General features: G+C 47.7%; 1 protein-coding gene across 1 annotated transcript; it reads left to right on the top strand.

Annotated features, from left to right (window-relative positions):
• Window position 1: 1 nt before the first annotated feature.
• On the top strand, window positions 2–14,196 carry mcm3ap (minichromosome maintenance complex component 3 associated protein). The gene is made up of 28 exons (XM_069698799.1): window positions 2–1,514; window positions 1,958–2,208; window positions 2,528–2,609; window positions 2,723–2,873; window positions 2,971–3,164; window positions 3,259–3,398; window positions 4,411–4,608; window positions 5,624–5,892; window positions 6,014–6,176; window positions 6,444–6,601; window positions 6,818–7,035; window positions 7,207–7,466; window positions 7,755–7,855; window positions 7,953–8,084; window positions 8,628–8,741; window positions 8,926–9,078; window positions 9,270–9,467; window positions 9,587–9,655; window positions 9,745–9,879; window positions 10,002–10,155; window positions 10,307–10,571; window positions 10,692–10,789; window positions 11,118–11,508; window positions 11,606–11,890; window positions 12,006–12,135; window positions 13,046–13,231; window positions 13,334–13,484; window positions 13,640–14,196. Exons 1-28 carry the CDS (start codon window positions 14–16, stop codon window positions 13,805–13,807), a joined length of 6,315 nt encoding a protein of 2,104 aa, XP_069554900.1. The 5' UTR covers window positions 2–13; the 3' UTR covers window positions 13,808–14,196.
• The last annotated feature ends 119 nt before the right edge of the window (window positions 14,197–14,315 follow it).

Genomic DNA, 14,315 nt, shown 5'->3' with positions numbered 1-14,315 from the left:
TAATATTTTCGCCATGAATCCGTCCAATCCGTTTGGCAGTCCTCAAGGAGCCTTCCAGGCTCCCAGCAGCACCATGAAGACCGGCTTGTTTCAATCATTTGGGCAGCAAAGCTCCAGCGGTCAGCCACAAACTATGGGGTTTTTCCAACCATCCGCGTTTGGACAGCCGTCTGTCATGAATCAACCCTCACCTCATGGGAGTACTATGTTCGGACAAGCCCCTGCCTTTGGACAGTCATCTGCACAGGCTCCAGCGTTTGGACAGCAATCGTTGGGTTCAGGTTTTGGTAGCAGTACAACACCAGCTTTTGGACAGACGAGTGGACCGGGTCAGAGTTCAGTGTTTGGGCAGACACCTGCATTCGGGCAACCTTCTGCTTTTGGGCAGGCTCCAGGATTTAGCAAACAGCCACCGGCGTTTGGCCAGCAGCCCTCCGGGTTTGCAAGCTCCCAGACGGCTACTGGTTCCTCCGCCGCCTTAGGGCAGCCTCAGCCACCTGCTTTTGGACAGTCTGCGTATGGACAGCCACCATCTACCACTGTCACTACCAGCGTGTTCACCGCAGCTCAAGGCGTGACGCAGAGCAGAGGCTTCGGATCAACGGAATTCAGCTTCAAACCGGCCAACGAGGCACTTTTCAAACCCATCGCCAGCCCAGAGCCGACTAATCCCCAAACTACCACGGTGTCCAGCTCCCCTTTTGGCAGCAGTGGGTCGCAGATGAGCTCCAGCACCATGAGTAGCAGCAGCGCCACCACCGCCACCACCAACACTGGCTTCTCTCAGTTGACCGGGGCAAAGTCGGGGCCACTGGGCTTCAGCTTCTCACAACCCGCTGCAGCCCCCTCTATTTCTGGTCAAAGCAATCCACTAACAACAAGCAGTAGCAGCGGTTCAACCAGCACTCTTCAGTTCACCTTTTCCCAGCCGGCCGCTCCCTCCAGCTCCAAGCCTTCCACCACAGAGCCCACCACCCCGTCGTCTTTCAGCTTTTCAACCAAAACCACCCAGCCCCAGCCGACACCTCTTTTTGGAGGAGCCACTTTCGGTCAGCCTTCAGTTTTTGGTGACACCAAAGCTAAAGCAGAAACCAGCGCAGATGATAAAGGGAGCAGCCTCGCTGGTCTTGGGGAGACAAATGTGTTCGCACGATTAGGCAAAGGTACAAAGCGCAAGGACGAACCGGCTATCTCAAGCTCGGGCTCAGAGAAGCCTGCTGCCGAGGAGGACGCTCCACCGGAAACAGATTCACCCAGACATCCGCCGAAGAGGCCGCTGATGAGGTCCCGCGGCCCAGCAGGAGGTTTATTTGGCAGGGCGCTGAGCAGTCTCCGTCGAGAAGGCACTAACCCGGTGAGGCGGGAGGCATCGAAGCTGACTCAGCAGCAGGCGCCGAAGTGGGAGGAGACGGAGAAGGACGAGGTCCAAGTTCAGGGTGATGAGCTGTCTGTTGCATCCACGTCCGTCGTACAGACGATGACCAGGGACGTGCTGGAAAAATCGGAGGAGTCGGGTGAGACGTACAAATCATACACACCGTGCATCAACTGTGAAAAGAAAATACTGCATAACACAAATTTCTCTTAAATGACCTGAAGTTGCCTAAGTACATTTTGTCAAATGTACTTATAATTACCAGGTTTTTTTTCTTTTATATCACTATATAGTCTAGAATGACTCTACACTGTAAAAGTGGTGAAGCAACTTGCAAGACTTCCATATCAAACACCAAATTTAATCATAGTTTGTAGGAAATGGTTCATATTTGAGACATTTATAAGTCAAACCCATTAAATTTGTTCTTGTAATACTGATTATTTGTGGCCAACATCAAACGTGCGTGGAATCATTTTGCTCCTCTTCTGCTATTAAAACTATTTTGTGATTTTGACCCAAAATCGAGGCCCCACATGTCTTAAATCTATTAAAACAACATCATCCTTTCTCCTTCTCCAGACACAGCGAAAGACCCCGACCCACAGCTCGAGACAACCACCACCCCCGCGAGACGCGCCGTCCGCAGGGAGAGCTCGGAGAGCCTGAGTGGCATGTCGCCCGCCGACTGCACCACCATCATGTGCAGGAATGTTCCTCCGGCCCTCAACAAGAAGGACACGATCGAGAAGCACTTCTCTCGCTTCGGCAGAGTCCGTAAAGTCTTCTGCCGGTCCGCCAAGAACATGGCGATAGTGCACTTCGATGACCATGTGAGTGAACTCTGTGTGACATACACCCATGAAACCTGTTAGAGGTACAGTTTCCTCCAAACTGGCTGTTAAATGCTTCTGATCCTGTAGCGGCTACTTCCTGGTTTATATGGGGAGAATGGAGCACTGGGTTTACTTCTAGTTGTCTGGACTTTCTGTGTTAACTTGATGAAATAACTTGATATTTATTTTCCTAACCATCTAATCCTGCTCTGTGTGATGCACGTAATGTACATTAGGGCTTTTTTTTTTTTTTTTTCAATTCAAAACTTTAGGCTAATTAGCTTGTTTTCGCTCTGTTTATTGCCATTGTTTTCAGGCATCAGCAGCGAAGGCAAAGAAAAAAGGCAAAGTCCTGCACAGACAAGAGCTACTTCTTCTGTGGCAGAGAAAGAAGCAGAGTAAATACAACTTTTTTTTTTCTATCAAAGCTCTATTAATATGTTCTACTTGATGGATAGTGTTGTTGCGGTGATTTGCTTTGTTCTGAGTTGTTTTATTGTTTGTGGATGAGGTCCGGGGGACAAAGACGGCAGAGCTGCAGCAGGAAAGGAGGACGCAGAGGGAGACAGTCAGGAGGACACAGAGTCCACGGCTGCTTCCTCTGCGGTCAGAACTTCACTCAGGCCTACTTCGCTCGGCAGCATGGTGGCCTTCAACCGCAGGTAACACAGAACCTGTATTACATTTAACTTTAGTTTCACTTCCATTGTGTGAAAAAATAGTCACTGTGGCTCTTTTCCATGTTTTTCCATGTGTTAGCTCTCCGGTGAAGAAGTCGTCGCTGGCCAAGTCTCTGCAGTTCGACACTGAACCCCAGAAAGAGAGCAGCGCTGAGACCCAGAGCTCGGAGCGCCCCGTGCCCTCCTCCATCCTCCACCTCATCGGCCAGGTGGCCGAGACCGCCGAGGACAAGTTCCGCCTCCTGGAGCAAAAGGACAAGGTCCTGCGTCAAGGTGAAGCTGCCCCGTCTCATCAGTCCACTGCAGCCGTTGCTGAAAAGCTAGAACCTCGAAAGACATCGTTAATGTGTGCGTATGTTCCGCGCAGGTCGGCCCAAGAGGACGGATCTGGACCTGTCCAAGGTGTTTGTGGGGACGTGTCCTGACATGTGTCCAGAGAAGGAGAGGTACATGAGGGAGACACGGAATCAGCTCAGCGTGTTCGAACTCATCCCAGAAACGGAGATGGTAATGTCTTTAAAGAGAACGGTTCTCCTTTATACTCAAGTACATGTGCTATTTCAACTAAAACCAGGAAAAGGGACCACCCCTGTTTTAGCCTCTTTGCACTGGATCCCAGTATGTTTTAGATTTGATTCTAAGATTTTTCTGTTGACTTTTAAGACTCTTCTTAGCCTCTCTACCTCCTATTAATCTGACCTTGTTGTTCCATACCAGCCTGCCCGTAGTCCGACATCCGAGAGTCACTGACATCTTTTTTACATTATTACATTACATTTCATTTAGCTGATGCTTTTATCCAAAGCGACTTACAATAAGTGCATTTCAACCATGAGGGTACAAATTCAGAACAACAAGACTCAACAAAGTAAAATTTTCTTCAAGAAAGCCAAACTACAAAGTGCTATCAGGAAGTGCCATTTTAAGAGCTACTAAAGTTCTACTGTTCAAGGTAAAGTCGGAAGAGGTGTGTTTTTAGTTTGCGGCAGAAGATGTACAGAGTTTCCGCTGTCCTGATGTCGTTGGGGAGCTCATTCCACCATGGGGGGCGGGGGGGTCAAGGAGGTTGGAAAAGATGGAGAATAGCTTTTTGGGATTGGAAAATGAGGATTGAATTCCGGTTAGGTAGCTTTTCAATCTCTTCTTGAAACTGTTTTGTTTTTGTTTTAATGGCTTATTTTATGTGATGCACTTTGTAACTCAAGCTTAGAAAAGCGCTATACAAATACAGTTTATTATTGTTATTATTTTTTTTCTCATTTTGAGACAGCACTGAAAGACATTAGATCATTTCTATGGTATTCACAGGATTCTTTCAGAAACTCTTAAAATGTAATCTGTGGTCGGTACTCCTCTTCAGAATTTCTTTTGTTCGTATATGTCTGTTCACTGTTTGTTTGGGTGCATCTGTATGTTGTAGCATAATAGATAATGAAAAGTATTGTTACTGCCAGTTGGCATCAAAGACAGGCAGTGACACTGAAGAGTCGACAAACTGTCCCCTCCCGTCCCCGACCAGGTGGATCACTCGGCAGCCATCAAGGAGTACAGCCGCTCGTCGGCCGACCAAGAGGAGCCCCTGCCCCACGAGTTGCGCCCCCTGCCTGTGCTCAGCATGACCATGGACTACCTGGTGACCCAGATCATGGACCAGGGCCACGACAACTACCGGGACTGGTACGACTTCGTGTGGAACCGTACGCGCGGCATCCGCAAGGTAAGAACCCGTCTCAGATGACTTTCTGCAGCTGTAATTAGGTTTGACACTGAATTCACTGAAGAAATGGAGAGGAAGGGATTGTTCACATTGTTGTGTTGCACATGTCACAGATTGTAATTACGCAATGCATAGTTTGTTTTCTGTGAATTTTCTGGTTTTGCTTTTGTACATTTTTAAGTGCTTTGTAAGGTGATAAACAGATTTGCAAAACAAAAACAAAGCCCTGCTTCTATTTGTAAGCAGATTTACAACTCCGTTTCTGAAAAAGATGGGACGCTGCGTAAAATGTAAATTAAAAACAGAATGCGATGATTTGCAAATCATGTAAACCCATATTTATGGACAATAGACCAAAGACAACAAATCAAATGTTGAAACGGAGAAATATAATTTTGTCATAAAAAAAATATATGATCATTTGGAATTTTATGCTGGAACACCTCTCAAAAAGGTTGGGACAGGGGCAATAAAAGACTGGACCGGACCGTCAGGCAGCACGGCATTAAAAAACAGACACAAATCTATAGTAGAAATCATCATCTGGGCTAAAAAACACTTCTGAGAAACATCGTCTGTTGAACACAGTTCATCGCTGCATCCACAAATGCAGGTTAAAACTCTACCATGCAAAGAAGAAACCAAATATAAACATGATCCAGAAGCGCCGCCACCTTTTCTGAACCGCGAGCTCATTTAAGAGGGACTGTTGCTGGCATCAAATTCAAAATAAGCTAAAAATTTCAGTTTCAACATTTGATATGTTGTCTGTAGTCTATCTGCAATAAAATATAGGTTTATGTGATTTGCAAACTAACAGCATTGTTTTTATTTACATTTTACAATGCGTCCAAACTGTTTTAGAATGATTTAATTTAATGTGTTTTCCACATCACGGTATTATAAAATCAATATCCTTAAAAGTTTTTTGCCCCGTATATAACACACTACTGGTTCCAGACATCATTGGGGGTTGGACTTAACAAGGCTGATCCATGTGTTTGTCACACCGCAGGACATCATCCAGCAGCACCTGTGCTGCCCGCACACGGTGTCGCTGATCGAGAAGTGCACGCGCTTCCACGTGCACTGCTCCCACCACCTCTGCGAAGAGCACATGTCGGCGTTCGAACCCAAAATCAACAACGAGAACCTGACAAAGTGTCTGCAGAGCCTCAAAGAGATGTACCAGGACCTGGCGACGCGGCAGATCTTCTGTCCTCGGGAGGCCGAGTTCCGCCAGTACAACGTGCTGCTGAAGCTCAACGACGGCGACATCCTCCGGTCAGTCAGGGAAACGCTCGTGTTCCCAGATGTTACTGAAGAAGGTGCACCGCCTTTGAAAATGACTTTTGTAGTTTGTGTGTCAGTCTTTACGTAACGGAGATGCTTCCCGTCCACACAGCGAGGTGCAGCAGTTCCGCGACGACGTGCGTAACTCCCCCGAGGTGAAGCTCGCAGTGCAGGCGTTCGCCGCAGTCAACAGCAACAACTTCGTGCGCTTCTTCAAGCTGGTGAAAGGAGCCTCGTACCTCGCCAGCTGCCTCCTGCACAGATATTTCAATCAGGTCAGAGACTGAGTGGATTCAATATTTACTTGGCTTGCCTAAACTCTTTTCCTTCATTTGAATGTGTTCCTGAGTGTTGCAGTTTATTAGCACCCCTTCTTTTCATTATGTCCTTTGACGAGGCGCAAAAGTCCCCTTATTAATTTGTCTCATTAAATTCCAGGTTTATAACAGCTGACACATGGTGTTTTAAACAGGGTTTGCTTTATATGTAATTTTGAATTCTGCTCTTTTATCATATAAATGTGTGTGTGTGTGCGCGTGCAGGTCAGAGCTAAGGCACTGAAGACCCTGAAAATGGCTCACACCGTGGGTCCACGATCGACTATGTTTCCCGTTGAGGACGTAGTTCGGATGTTAATGTTCCGCAGCGCTCCGGAGGCAACGGACTTCATCCAGCAGTACGGCCTCAACATCAGCGACGGGTCAGTGTCGATGCTGCGGGTGTCTTTCTCTTCTGTGAAATGTCGCTTTTCTGAAGGTTGACGGGCAAACATAACCAATCGTTGAGTCAGCGGTTTTAAATTCACCCCATTTCCACCTGAGAGAAAACAATTTTTTTTTTTAAATTATATTATTATTTTAATTTATTATTATTACTTACAACGCTTAGTGCTCATTTCACAAAATTTCGTTGACAGCATGGTCGAGCTGAGTCGGATAGCCTATCAGGAGCCGGAGCTGCCGCTGTCCGAGAAAAAGTCCGAGGTCATCCTGGCGAAGAAGACGGTGTTGATCGGAGAGGTGGTGAACGGAGGCCCCCTCCCCAACCCTCCTCAGCACAGCCCGGTCCGCAGCTTCGACTCCCTGAACAAGTACCGGGGAGAAGGTCCTCTGGTGGAGCAGAGCCAGTTCAAAGGTAAACACTGTTTATTCATGAACAGCACACACATCAGAGAAAAAGAGATTCAAACTGGAAAATTATTGTTTTTATGAGGAATAAAAAAATGTATTTCAGTAGCAGCCATGTTTAAATTAAGTCCCAAATATTGTTATTACACCATTCGACATTTGTCTTCATTTTTTTCAGTCACGGCTGACAGGGTGGAGGTTAAGGCGCCAACCAGCGTGGAGTTGCTGACTCAGGTGGTGCTGGTCAAGGCTCCAGATGCTCCCCCTGCGTTTGTGCTACAGCCAGCTGTTCCAGATGAGACGGGAGAGCCCACCGAGTCGTATCACACCACGACGCTCTCCGCAGACCCCCAGCAGCTGTTCCAGTCCGTCTCTCAACCTCCGCCTGACAAAGCGCCGTCGCCGCTGCCCAAACTTCAGCCGGCGTACAGCGACGAGGTGGGGAAGATCTCTCCGCTCTGTAAAACAGAATATCCTCGTGTTTATTCGTATATTCCTTACCAATGGTGTCTTTGTTTTATTTGATTTTTTTTCTGCTTTTTCTTTGATATCGTAATCCTGATTTGTTCACATCAGTGTTCACCAGGAAGCCGTTGTGTCTTTCCTCATAGCTCTAAATATAGTACAAAAGATAAAAGGGTTCAATCTGTCTCAATTAAACCTCCTTACACTGAAAGGCTGTTCATTTGATTGCAGTGCGCTGGTGTGTTTGTTCCCCCCCTGCAGGACATCGTGGCTGAGCTGGACTGTGTGATAGAGGAGGTGGTCAACGCAGCGGTGAGGGAGGTAGCTGACGCTGGTGCCAACTACGCCACAACAGCTCTCGCGTAAGTTCATAAATACTAAGTTCATACTTCAACCTGAACTGCTTGGCAGTCATCGTGAATTTATTGGTGGAGATCCAACGCCTCTTTGCTGCTGCAGGGAGAGCAGCGTGCAGGTGGAGTCCCTGGTGGGGGAGGTGTTGGGCCAGATGCTGCAGGAGGTGTCCTCCACCGAGATCAAGCTGGAACAAGAGCGCGTCGCCAAAGAGAAGCGCAAGCTGGAGGAAGCCAGGTCGGTCTGCCGGCAGTTGATGACGGCCTGTTTGTAACACACTATTGCTGTTGTTTCAACGGGACCTCGTTCCCTTCGTGCACTAACAAATAGTGCTCCTACGCGTCAGGGCTCTTACTTGTGTCGTGCGGGAGTTTTGACGGTAGCAGTGTTGTTTCAAAACGCAAACTCCCGTTCTGCACTGACCGGGAATAACCTCAGCATGTGAACACATCACCCGGCCAATTATTTCACCCAGAAATGAAAGTGTTTTTATGCCATCTGTTTAACACATTCAATAAACACACCGATTCTTCTGTCCGGCAGCAGCAGTGAAAAAAAATAAACACTTTTCTGTTCAGAATCAGCTGCAGCTTCCTCCGACGTTTTAATTTGAAAATTCTTTACGTCTGTGGCCCCGCCCCTTCCTCGACATAGACGTTTTGATAGGGTGGAAAGTGTCCAGCGTCTCACACTTTTTCTTCTTGACCGTCCTGGTACTTGTAGTGCACTGCATGTTTCTGTGCGTGACCCCACATTTTCTTCTCTGTTTCCGTCTGTCAGGAGGCGGCAGGAGCACGAGGCCTTCCTGTCTCATTTCAGCTTCTCCCTGTGCACAGAGATCATGCACGAAGTGCTGAACGAGAGCATACGGGACGCCGCCAGCTCAGAGATCCAGTAAGACTTCCAAAACTCAACCCTGTTCTAACCTGATCCAACGTAAACTAAACACAACTTAAAATGTTTTTGTTTTTTTTGTTTTTTTAAATGCTGTAAAAGGATTGTGATGTTTAATGTCTTCAAAAGAGACTTTGTTACCGCTGAGTTTAAACTGACCGTTTTTTTATATTTCCTTATTCAGGGAGGCAGTGAATGAGAAGGCAGAGCGCGTGGCTAAATGCACGGAGCAGGTCTGCAGCGATCTGGTTGAAGAGACTTTGAATGCAGACATCGGTCTGCTGGTGGAGGACGTCCTGGAAGCTGAGCTGCAACAGATCCACAAGTACATCAAAAGGTAAAAAACAGAGAGTATAGACAGTCCGTAAAACAACAATGCAACAGGAAACAGCATGATAAAACCCCCACATTTTTTAGAACAATATCGACCAGTTAAACAGACATCAGTATGTTATTTTAAATCCTAAATAGAACAACTTAAATATCCGTTTACGACTCATCTGTTTTTTTTTGGTTTTTTTCCACCAGGTGGCGTGACGTGGTCGCAGTTCGTCGTCAGCTGAAGAGACAGATGAGAGGTTTTCCCGCGGCCCCTTACTGCGTCGACCCTCGCTTCAAACTGAAGGCTCTGGCTCCCAGCGCCCCAGCACAGCCCTCCATAGCAGACCTGGCCCGGGGTCTGGTCAACCTGGGGAACGCCGGCACGTTGACCCTGTCGAGCACCAGGTACGTTTACCTCCAGGAAAGGTTGTTGGAATTTTTTTGGGAATTGAAGCAACCTTGAAATGAATGTTACTTTTCTGCTTCCAGCAATATGCATGAAACCTGTTTTCTATCTTGTCAAGGTTGCTGAAGATGAGACGAGGAGCGATCCACCAGATGAGAGTCCACTACTACTTCCAGCAGCTGCTCGAGTAAGTCTGGACCGAGTTTATTCGGAGAGCGGCTAATGTCACAGAGCCGCATTTTGACCTGTTTTTTCCTGGTGTTCTGGTGTCCTCAGTGAGACGGTGTGGGCGCCACTCAACCTGCCAGCACTGGTGACAGAACATATCCCCAACCCACCTGACCGGATCTTCTGGAAAGCCGTTCTCCTCTTACCCAGCGACCACGAGAGTGTAGCCAGCCTGGGAGACAGGTGAGCCGCGGCCTTAGAGAGAGAGAGAGAGAGAGAGAGATATACATCTCAGTGACTTTCGCAGTTTTCTCTAAAACCATTATTCTCTCTGTGTCCCTTCCGTTGTTTTTGTTTTTTTTCAGGATCCTGTCTGACTGGCTGGAGGTGAAACTTGGTGGTGACAAGAGGTCAGAGGTCAGAGAGGAGCAGCCAGATGGCAGCCTGCAGACACTCTGTGTGACCAACACCCTGCAGGAGAACGAACAACGCGCTCACAAAGTCCACATCAGCGTCAAGGTGATATCAGACTGCGGCTTATAGGCAGGAATTTGGTCTCAATCATAGCTTGGAGGTGGAAATCAGCATCTGCTAGTTATTATTAAAGTTATTATTTCTCCTGCCGTGGGACTGTGTAAAATGAGCGGTCTCTCTTGCTTGCGTCTCCCAGGCGTCCCGAGGCCCGCTGACCGAGGACGGCCTATCCAAAATGGAGGAGTGCTGTGAGCTCCGGGGGACGGGAGCCCTCGTCATGCTGCTCCCCGCTCTGCACGCCGTCCGGCCAGGACGCGACGAGGAGGACGTCCCTCTGCTGTCAGCCCTGCTGCAGCTCAAACAGCTGCAGCAAGCCAGCGCCTGGCACTGCCCGCTGCCTCTGGTCGTCCTGGTGCCGGGGCCAGACGGGGGCGCCGCCGAGACACACAAACTCCAAGAAGGTAATTCACGATAATAACCGTGATAATGGCATTAATAACTTTGTAGTCAGGAGATTAAAGTGAAGTGTAAAGGCAGCATGTGTTAAACCTGAACTCCTCTGATGGTCCTTTGTCTCTCAGCCCTGATGCTGCACACGCTGATGAAGGAAGGCCTGATATCAGAGTTCACATTCTTCTTCATACCGGAGACCACGAGTGACCTGCAGGGATCCAAACAGGTACTGAACATACACATACTGCACATGTGAATAACACTCTGCAGCGAGTCTCTGCTCTTTGTTATTTTTGATTCATTCTCATGCTTTTATTTTTTTCATCATCCTCGTCGTCTTTGGCTGCAGCCGGCAACTGTTTCAGGGACAAAGCTCTTCAAATCTGAGGCTCTCTTGTACTTGCCTGCATTTGAACTGCCGCACCTTCTTTTCCTCCTTTTTCACCTTAACTTTCTTTTGTTTCAAAGGCGAGTTCATGACGTTTTTAAAACTTTAGCCAGCCTTTAACCCTCTTATTATCTCCTCTTTCAACTGTCCTGTTGTGTTCCTCCAGCTGAGCCAGGCGGTGTGCTGGCTGCTGGCCCGTGCTCCACCGCCCTTCCCCCTCTCCTGCCAGACCCTGGCGCAGCTCGTCGAGTCCAGTTTGAGCCGTGAGTTCAGTCCCAGAGTTTACGCCCACTTCCAGGATCGTGCCGCTGCGTTTCTTCCAGCCCAGGAGCCGGCGCCCATCATCCAGCTGTACAACGCGGTCCTCGCTCACATCGCTGACAAAGTGTCGTCCCCGGACCTCAGCGAAATCTCGTGGCCGGCGGGCGAGTTCTCCCTGCCCGAGACCCAGGACTTTGTCCCTCATCTGGCCTGGAACTCTGCCCAGCACCTGGCCTGGCTCCGTAAAGCCATCCTCAGCCTGCAGCTACCACGGTGGGAGCAGCTGTCAGCAACAGGTAGGGAGACTAAAGGTTGTATTCATAGTTCAACTTCTGCAGAAGATCCTTTTGAGTTCAAAAGCTTTTATTTATTATCTCCCCCCTGTCTCTTCAGACTCGTGGTCTGAGGTCTGCGCCTCCATCTTTCACTACGCCTCTCAGATCCCCGAGTCTCCCCACAGTCAGCCCCTCCTCATGTCACGGCTGGAGAACCTTCTGGAGCGGGTCAGGCTGAAGGGTCAGCTCAGCCGAACCCCCGGCTCCAAGGTAACTGTCCGAAGCTTTAGCGATGGAGCGGAGGGTGCGGCCTTCAGTCAGATCCCCTGGGACGACGTGCTGGTGATCTGCATCGACCACAAGCTTAAAGACTGGCAGATACCTGGACCGCCTGTGTGTGAAGGTGAGGACTTTCCTGAGGAATCATCACTAAGAATACATATTTTCCAATTGCGCTTAGTTATGAATTCGACTTTCACTACAATATATTAACACGTGTTTTCCCCCCGTTGTTTAAGATGCTGTGGCGGAGGATGGGGAGATCCTGGTTTACTTCCCTGCAGAGTTGTTGAAGGGCTTCCAGCCTCCTCAAGAGTGGACTCAGGCCGTCAGAGAGACACACAGAGAGCAGCAGCGAGAGAGAGACGGGTAAGAAGACCTCCAAACACGGAGTCCTGTAGACATTAACCTTAAAACTTCCGGCAACACTTTTAAACCAGTGGTTCTCAAGTGGTCGAGCGTCGGGACCCACATTATTCATTGTCATTAAGTTGTGACCCAAAGTTTTTAAAATTTTTCAGCTGCAAAAATTTTGTTTAAAAAAAAAAAATCGTGCAGTGAATGCCTTCATGTAAAAAATACACAAAAAGAAATGTGCAACTAGTGATGAAAACAATTTAAACTGGCGACGCTCATCAAGTTAGAAAGAATCTAAACTGATCTGTTTGGGATATTAAATAGAAAAAGTAAAGTTTTCTTGAACCTCTCTAATAATTTTTAAAAAAAATGCTGGACTGAGAGCAAACTGCTGATGTGATGTAAGTTTTGGACGTGAATGTCGTGACGACGCTGACAGCAAACGGACATGTCCTTCAAAATAAAAGCACAGCATCAGAAATTCTGTTGAATTTCTTTTTCCCTGAACACTTTATTTTTCCATGCACACATCTGCGACCCACAAAAAAATGGACTGATGACCAATTTTCTGGTCGCGACGCACCGGTTGAGGAACCACTGCTTCAAAATGACCGCTTCAGCTTTTTGCATCATTCTGATCAGATATATTTATTGTCATTCCCTTGTACATAATGAAATAGCAAACAAAGAATATAACCAGTCTGCTGTTAAGATGAAACATTGCTGCGATGATGTTCATGTGCAGTTTTGAGAGACCGAAGGCGTCCTGCACGTTTCAGCTGCTGTGTCTCCCAAGTCTTGAAGTACCTCAGTGAATAATAGATGCTGTAATAATAATGTACATCGTGCATGTATCGGAAGTTGCATCTTGCAGGTGTGAACAAACACAATCGAGCTCCTCCCTTTGCTCTTCCCTCCTCAGGCCGAGCGCAGCTGCTTGTGCCACCCCCACCGGTCTGTCCTCCAGACAGAGGCTCTTCCACAGTCTGGTGCAGCCCGTCGAGGCGCCGGCTGCCCCGCTGGACATCACGCACACTCCCACAGCACAAGAGCTGCTGGCACACAAAGTCCTCCAAAGCTTAGAGGAGGAGAAAGCCGAAAGCAAGAGGTACAGAATATATCGCTTTGTCTTTGGCGAAAACACGATTCTATTTCCGTTGTACTTCTTATTTGTCTTGTCTAACACGCACACCACTGTACCTCTGTGCAGGAGCTTGGAGCAGCTCCAACGCTGGCTGGACGGTGACCCCTTGGAGCACTTGTCCACGCCGCTCTTTGTTCCATCCTCCACCCTGCTGTACATGCCCACCACCATAGCACGTTCTGTCACAGCCAAGACTCAAGAGGCCGCTTTCACACAGGTATGACACGCTCCCTGACCTTTGTTGGAAGATCCCAGGACAAGTTTTTGTGTCATTTCTATACAGCATTTGGCTACAAATATGAGATTACTTTCTAAATGTTGCCGTTACAAAATATATAATGCATTTTCTTTACTCCTGTGTCGACTTTCCAGGAGCCGGAACCCGATGAGCTGTCGGAGAAAGCAGCCTGGCTTGTGACCACTCCTGTGTCCATGTCGTGGCAGCTGAAGGAACTCCAGCGACAGATTTTGGCGGGCCAGGAAGAAGAGCTGGCCTGCAGACTGAAGCTGAGCGGTCTGCTGAGCATCGTCGATGACTGAAGAACACGCGCTGCGAAATGTTTTCACGGAAGACCCTTTAAAACAAACAAACAAATTGATTTATTTGCACAGTTCACTCTGTTGTGAATTTCTCATGTTTTGTTTTAATATTGTCATCAGGTTCAGCTATTGAAAATGTGTGTCGTATATTTTAGAAGTAAAATAAAAATACATAAAAAATCCAGATGTGTACTCTTGGTTTAGGACTTTGGATTTTTGACTTTTAAGTGTAACATTTTGTTGTTGCAGGTTTTTTACTGGAAAGCTTCTATTTGTGTTTGCTTCCTCAGATTGTATTTGTAAAACTTGCTTTTGTTTGCCCCAATGTTTGTACTCTCTAATTATTAATTTGTCAAATTATTGAATAAAAATGTTATTTTTCAAGTAAACGTCTGATTTGTCCCAGTAATCATTCAAAGGTCGGTTGTCATCCACCCAGCTGCGACCGTGTGTTGCGTTTCTCGTAGGAGCGCTCTGATTGGAGGACCTCGCCTCAGACCCGCCCACT

This window comes from Brachyistius frenatus, unplaced genomic scaffold (genome assembly GCF_029030835.1).
Source record: "Brachyistius frenatus isolate BFR_SWC_R1_liver_20210118 unplaced genomic scaffold, ASM2903083v1 Contig_28, whole genome shotgun sequence".
In the NCBI taxonomy this organism is placed as follows: Eukaryota; Metazoa; Chordata; class Actinopteri; family Embiotocidae; genus Brachyistius; species Brachyistius frenatus.
The sequence above is the reverse complement of the archived record's forward strand: the minus strand, read 5'-3'. Positions and strand labels throughout refer to the sequence as shown.

Coding starts and splice junctions, on each gene's coding strand:
- mcm3ap (XM_069698799.1), top strand. CDS start 14: ATGAATCCGTCCAATCCGTTTGGCAGTCCTCAAGGAGCCTTCCAGGCT. Junction 5,893..6,013: donor AACGACGGCGACATCCTCCG/GTCAGTCAGGGA, acceptor CCGTCCACACAG/CGAGGTGCAGCAGTTCCGCG. Junction 8,085..8,627: donor CGCAAGCTGGAGGAAGCCAG/GTCGGTCTGCCG, acceptor TCCGTCTGTCAG/GAGGCGGCAGGAGCACGAGG.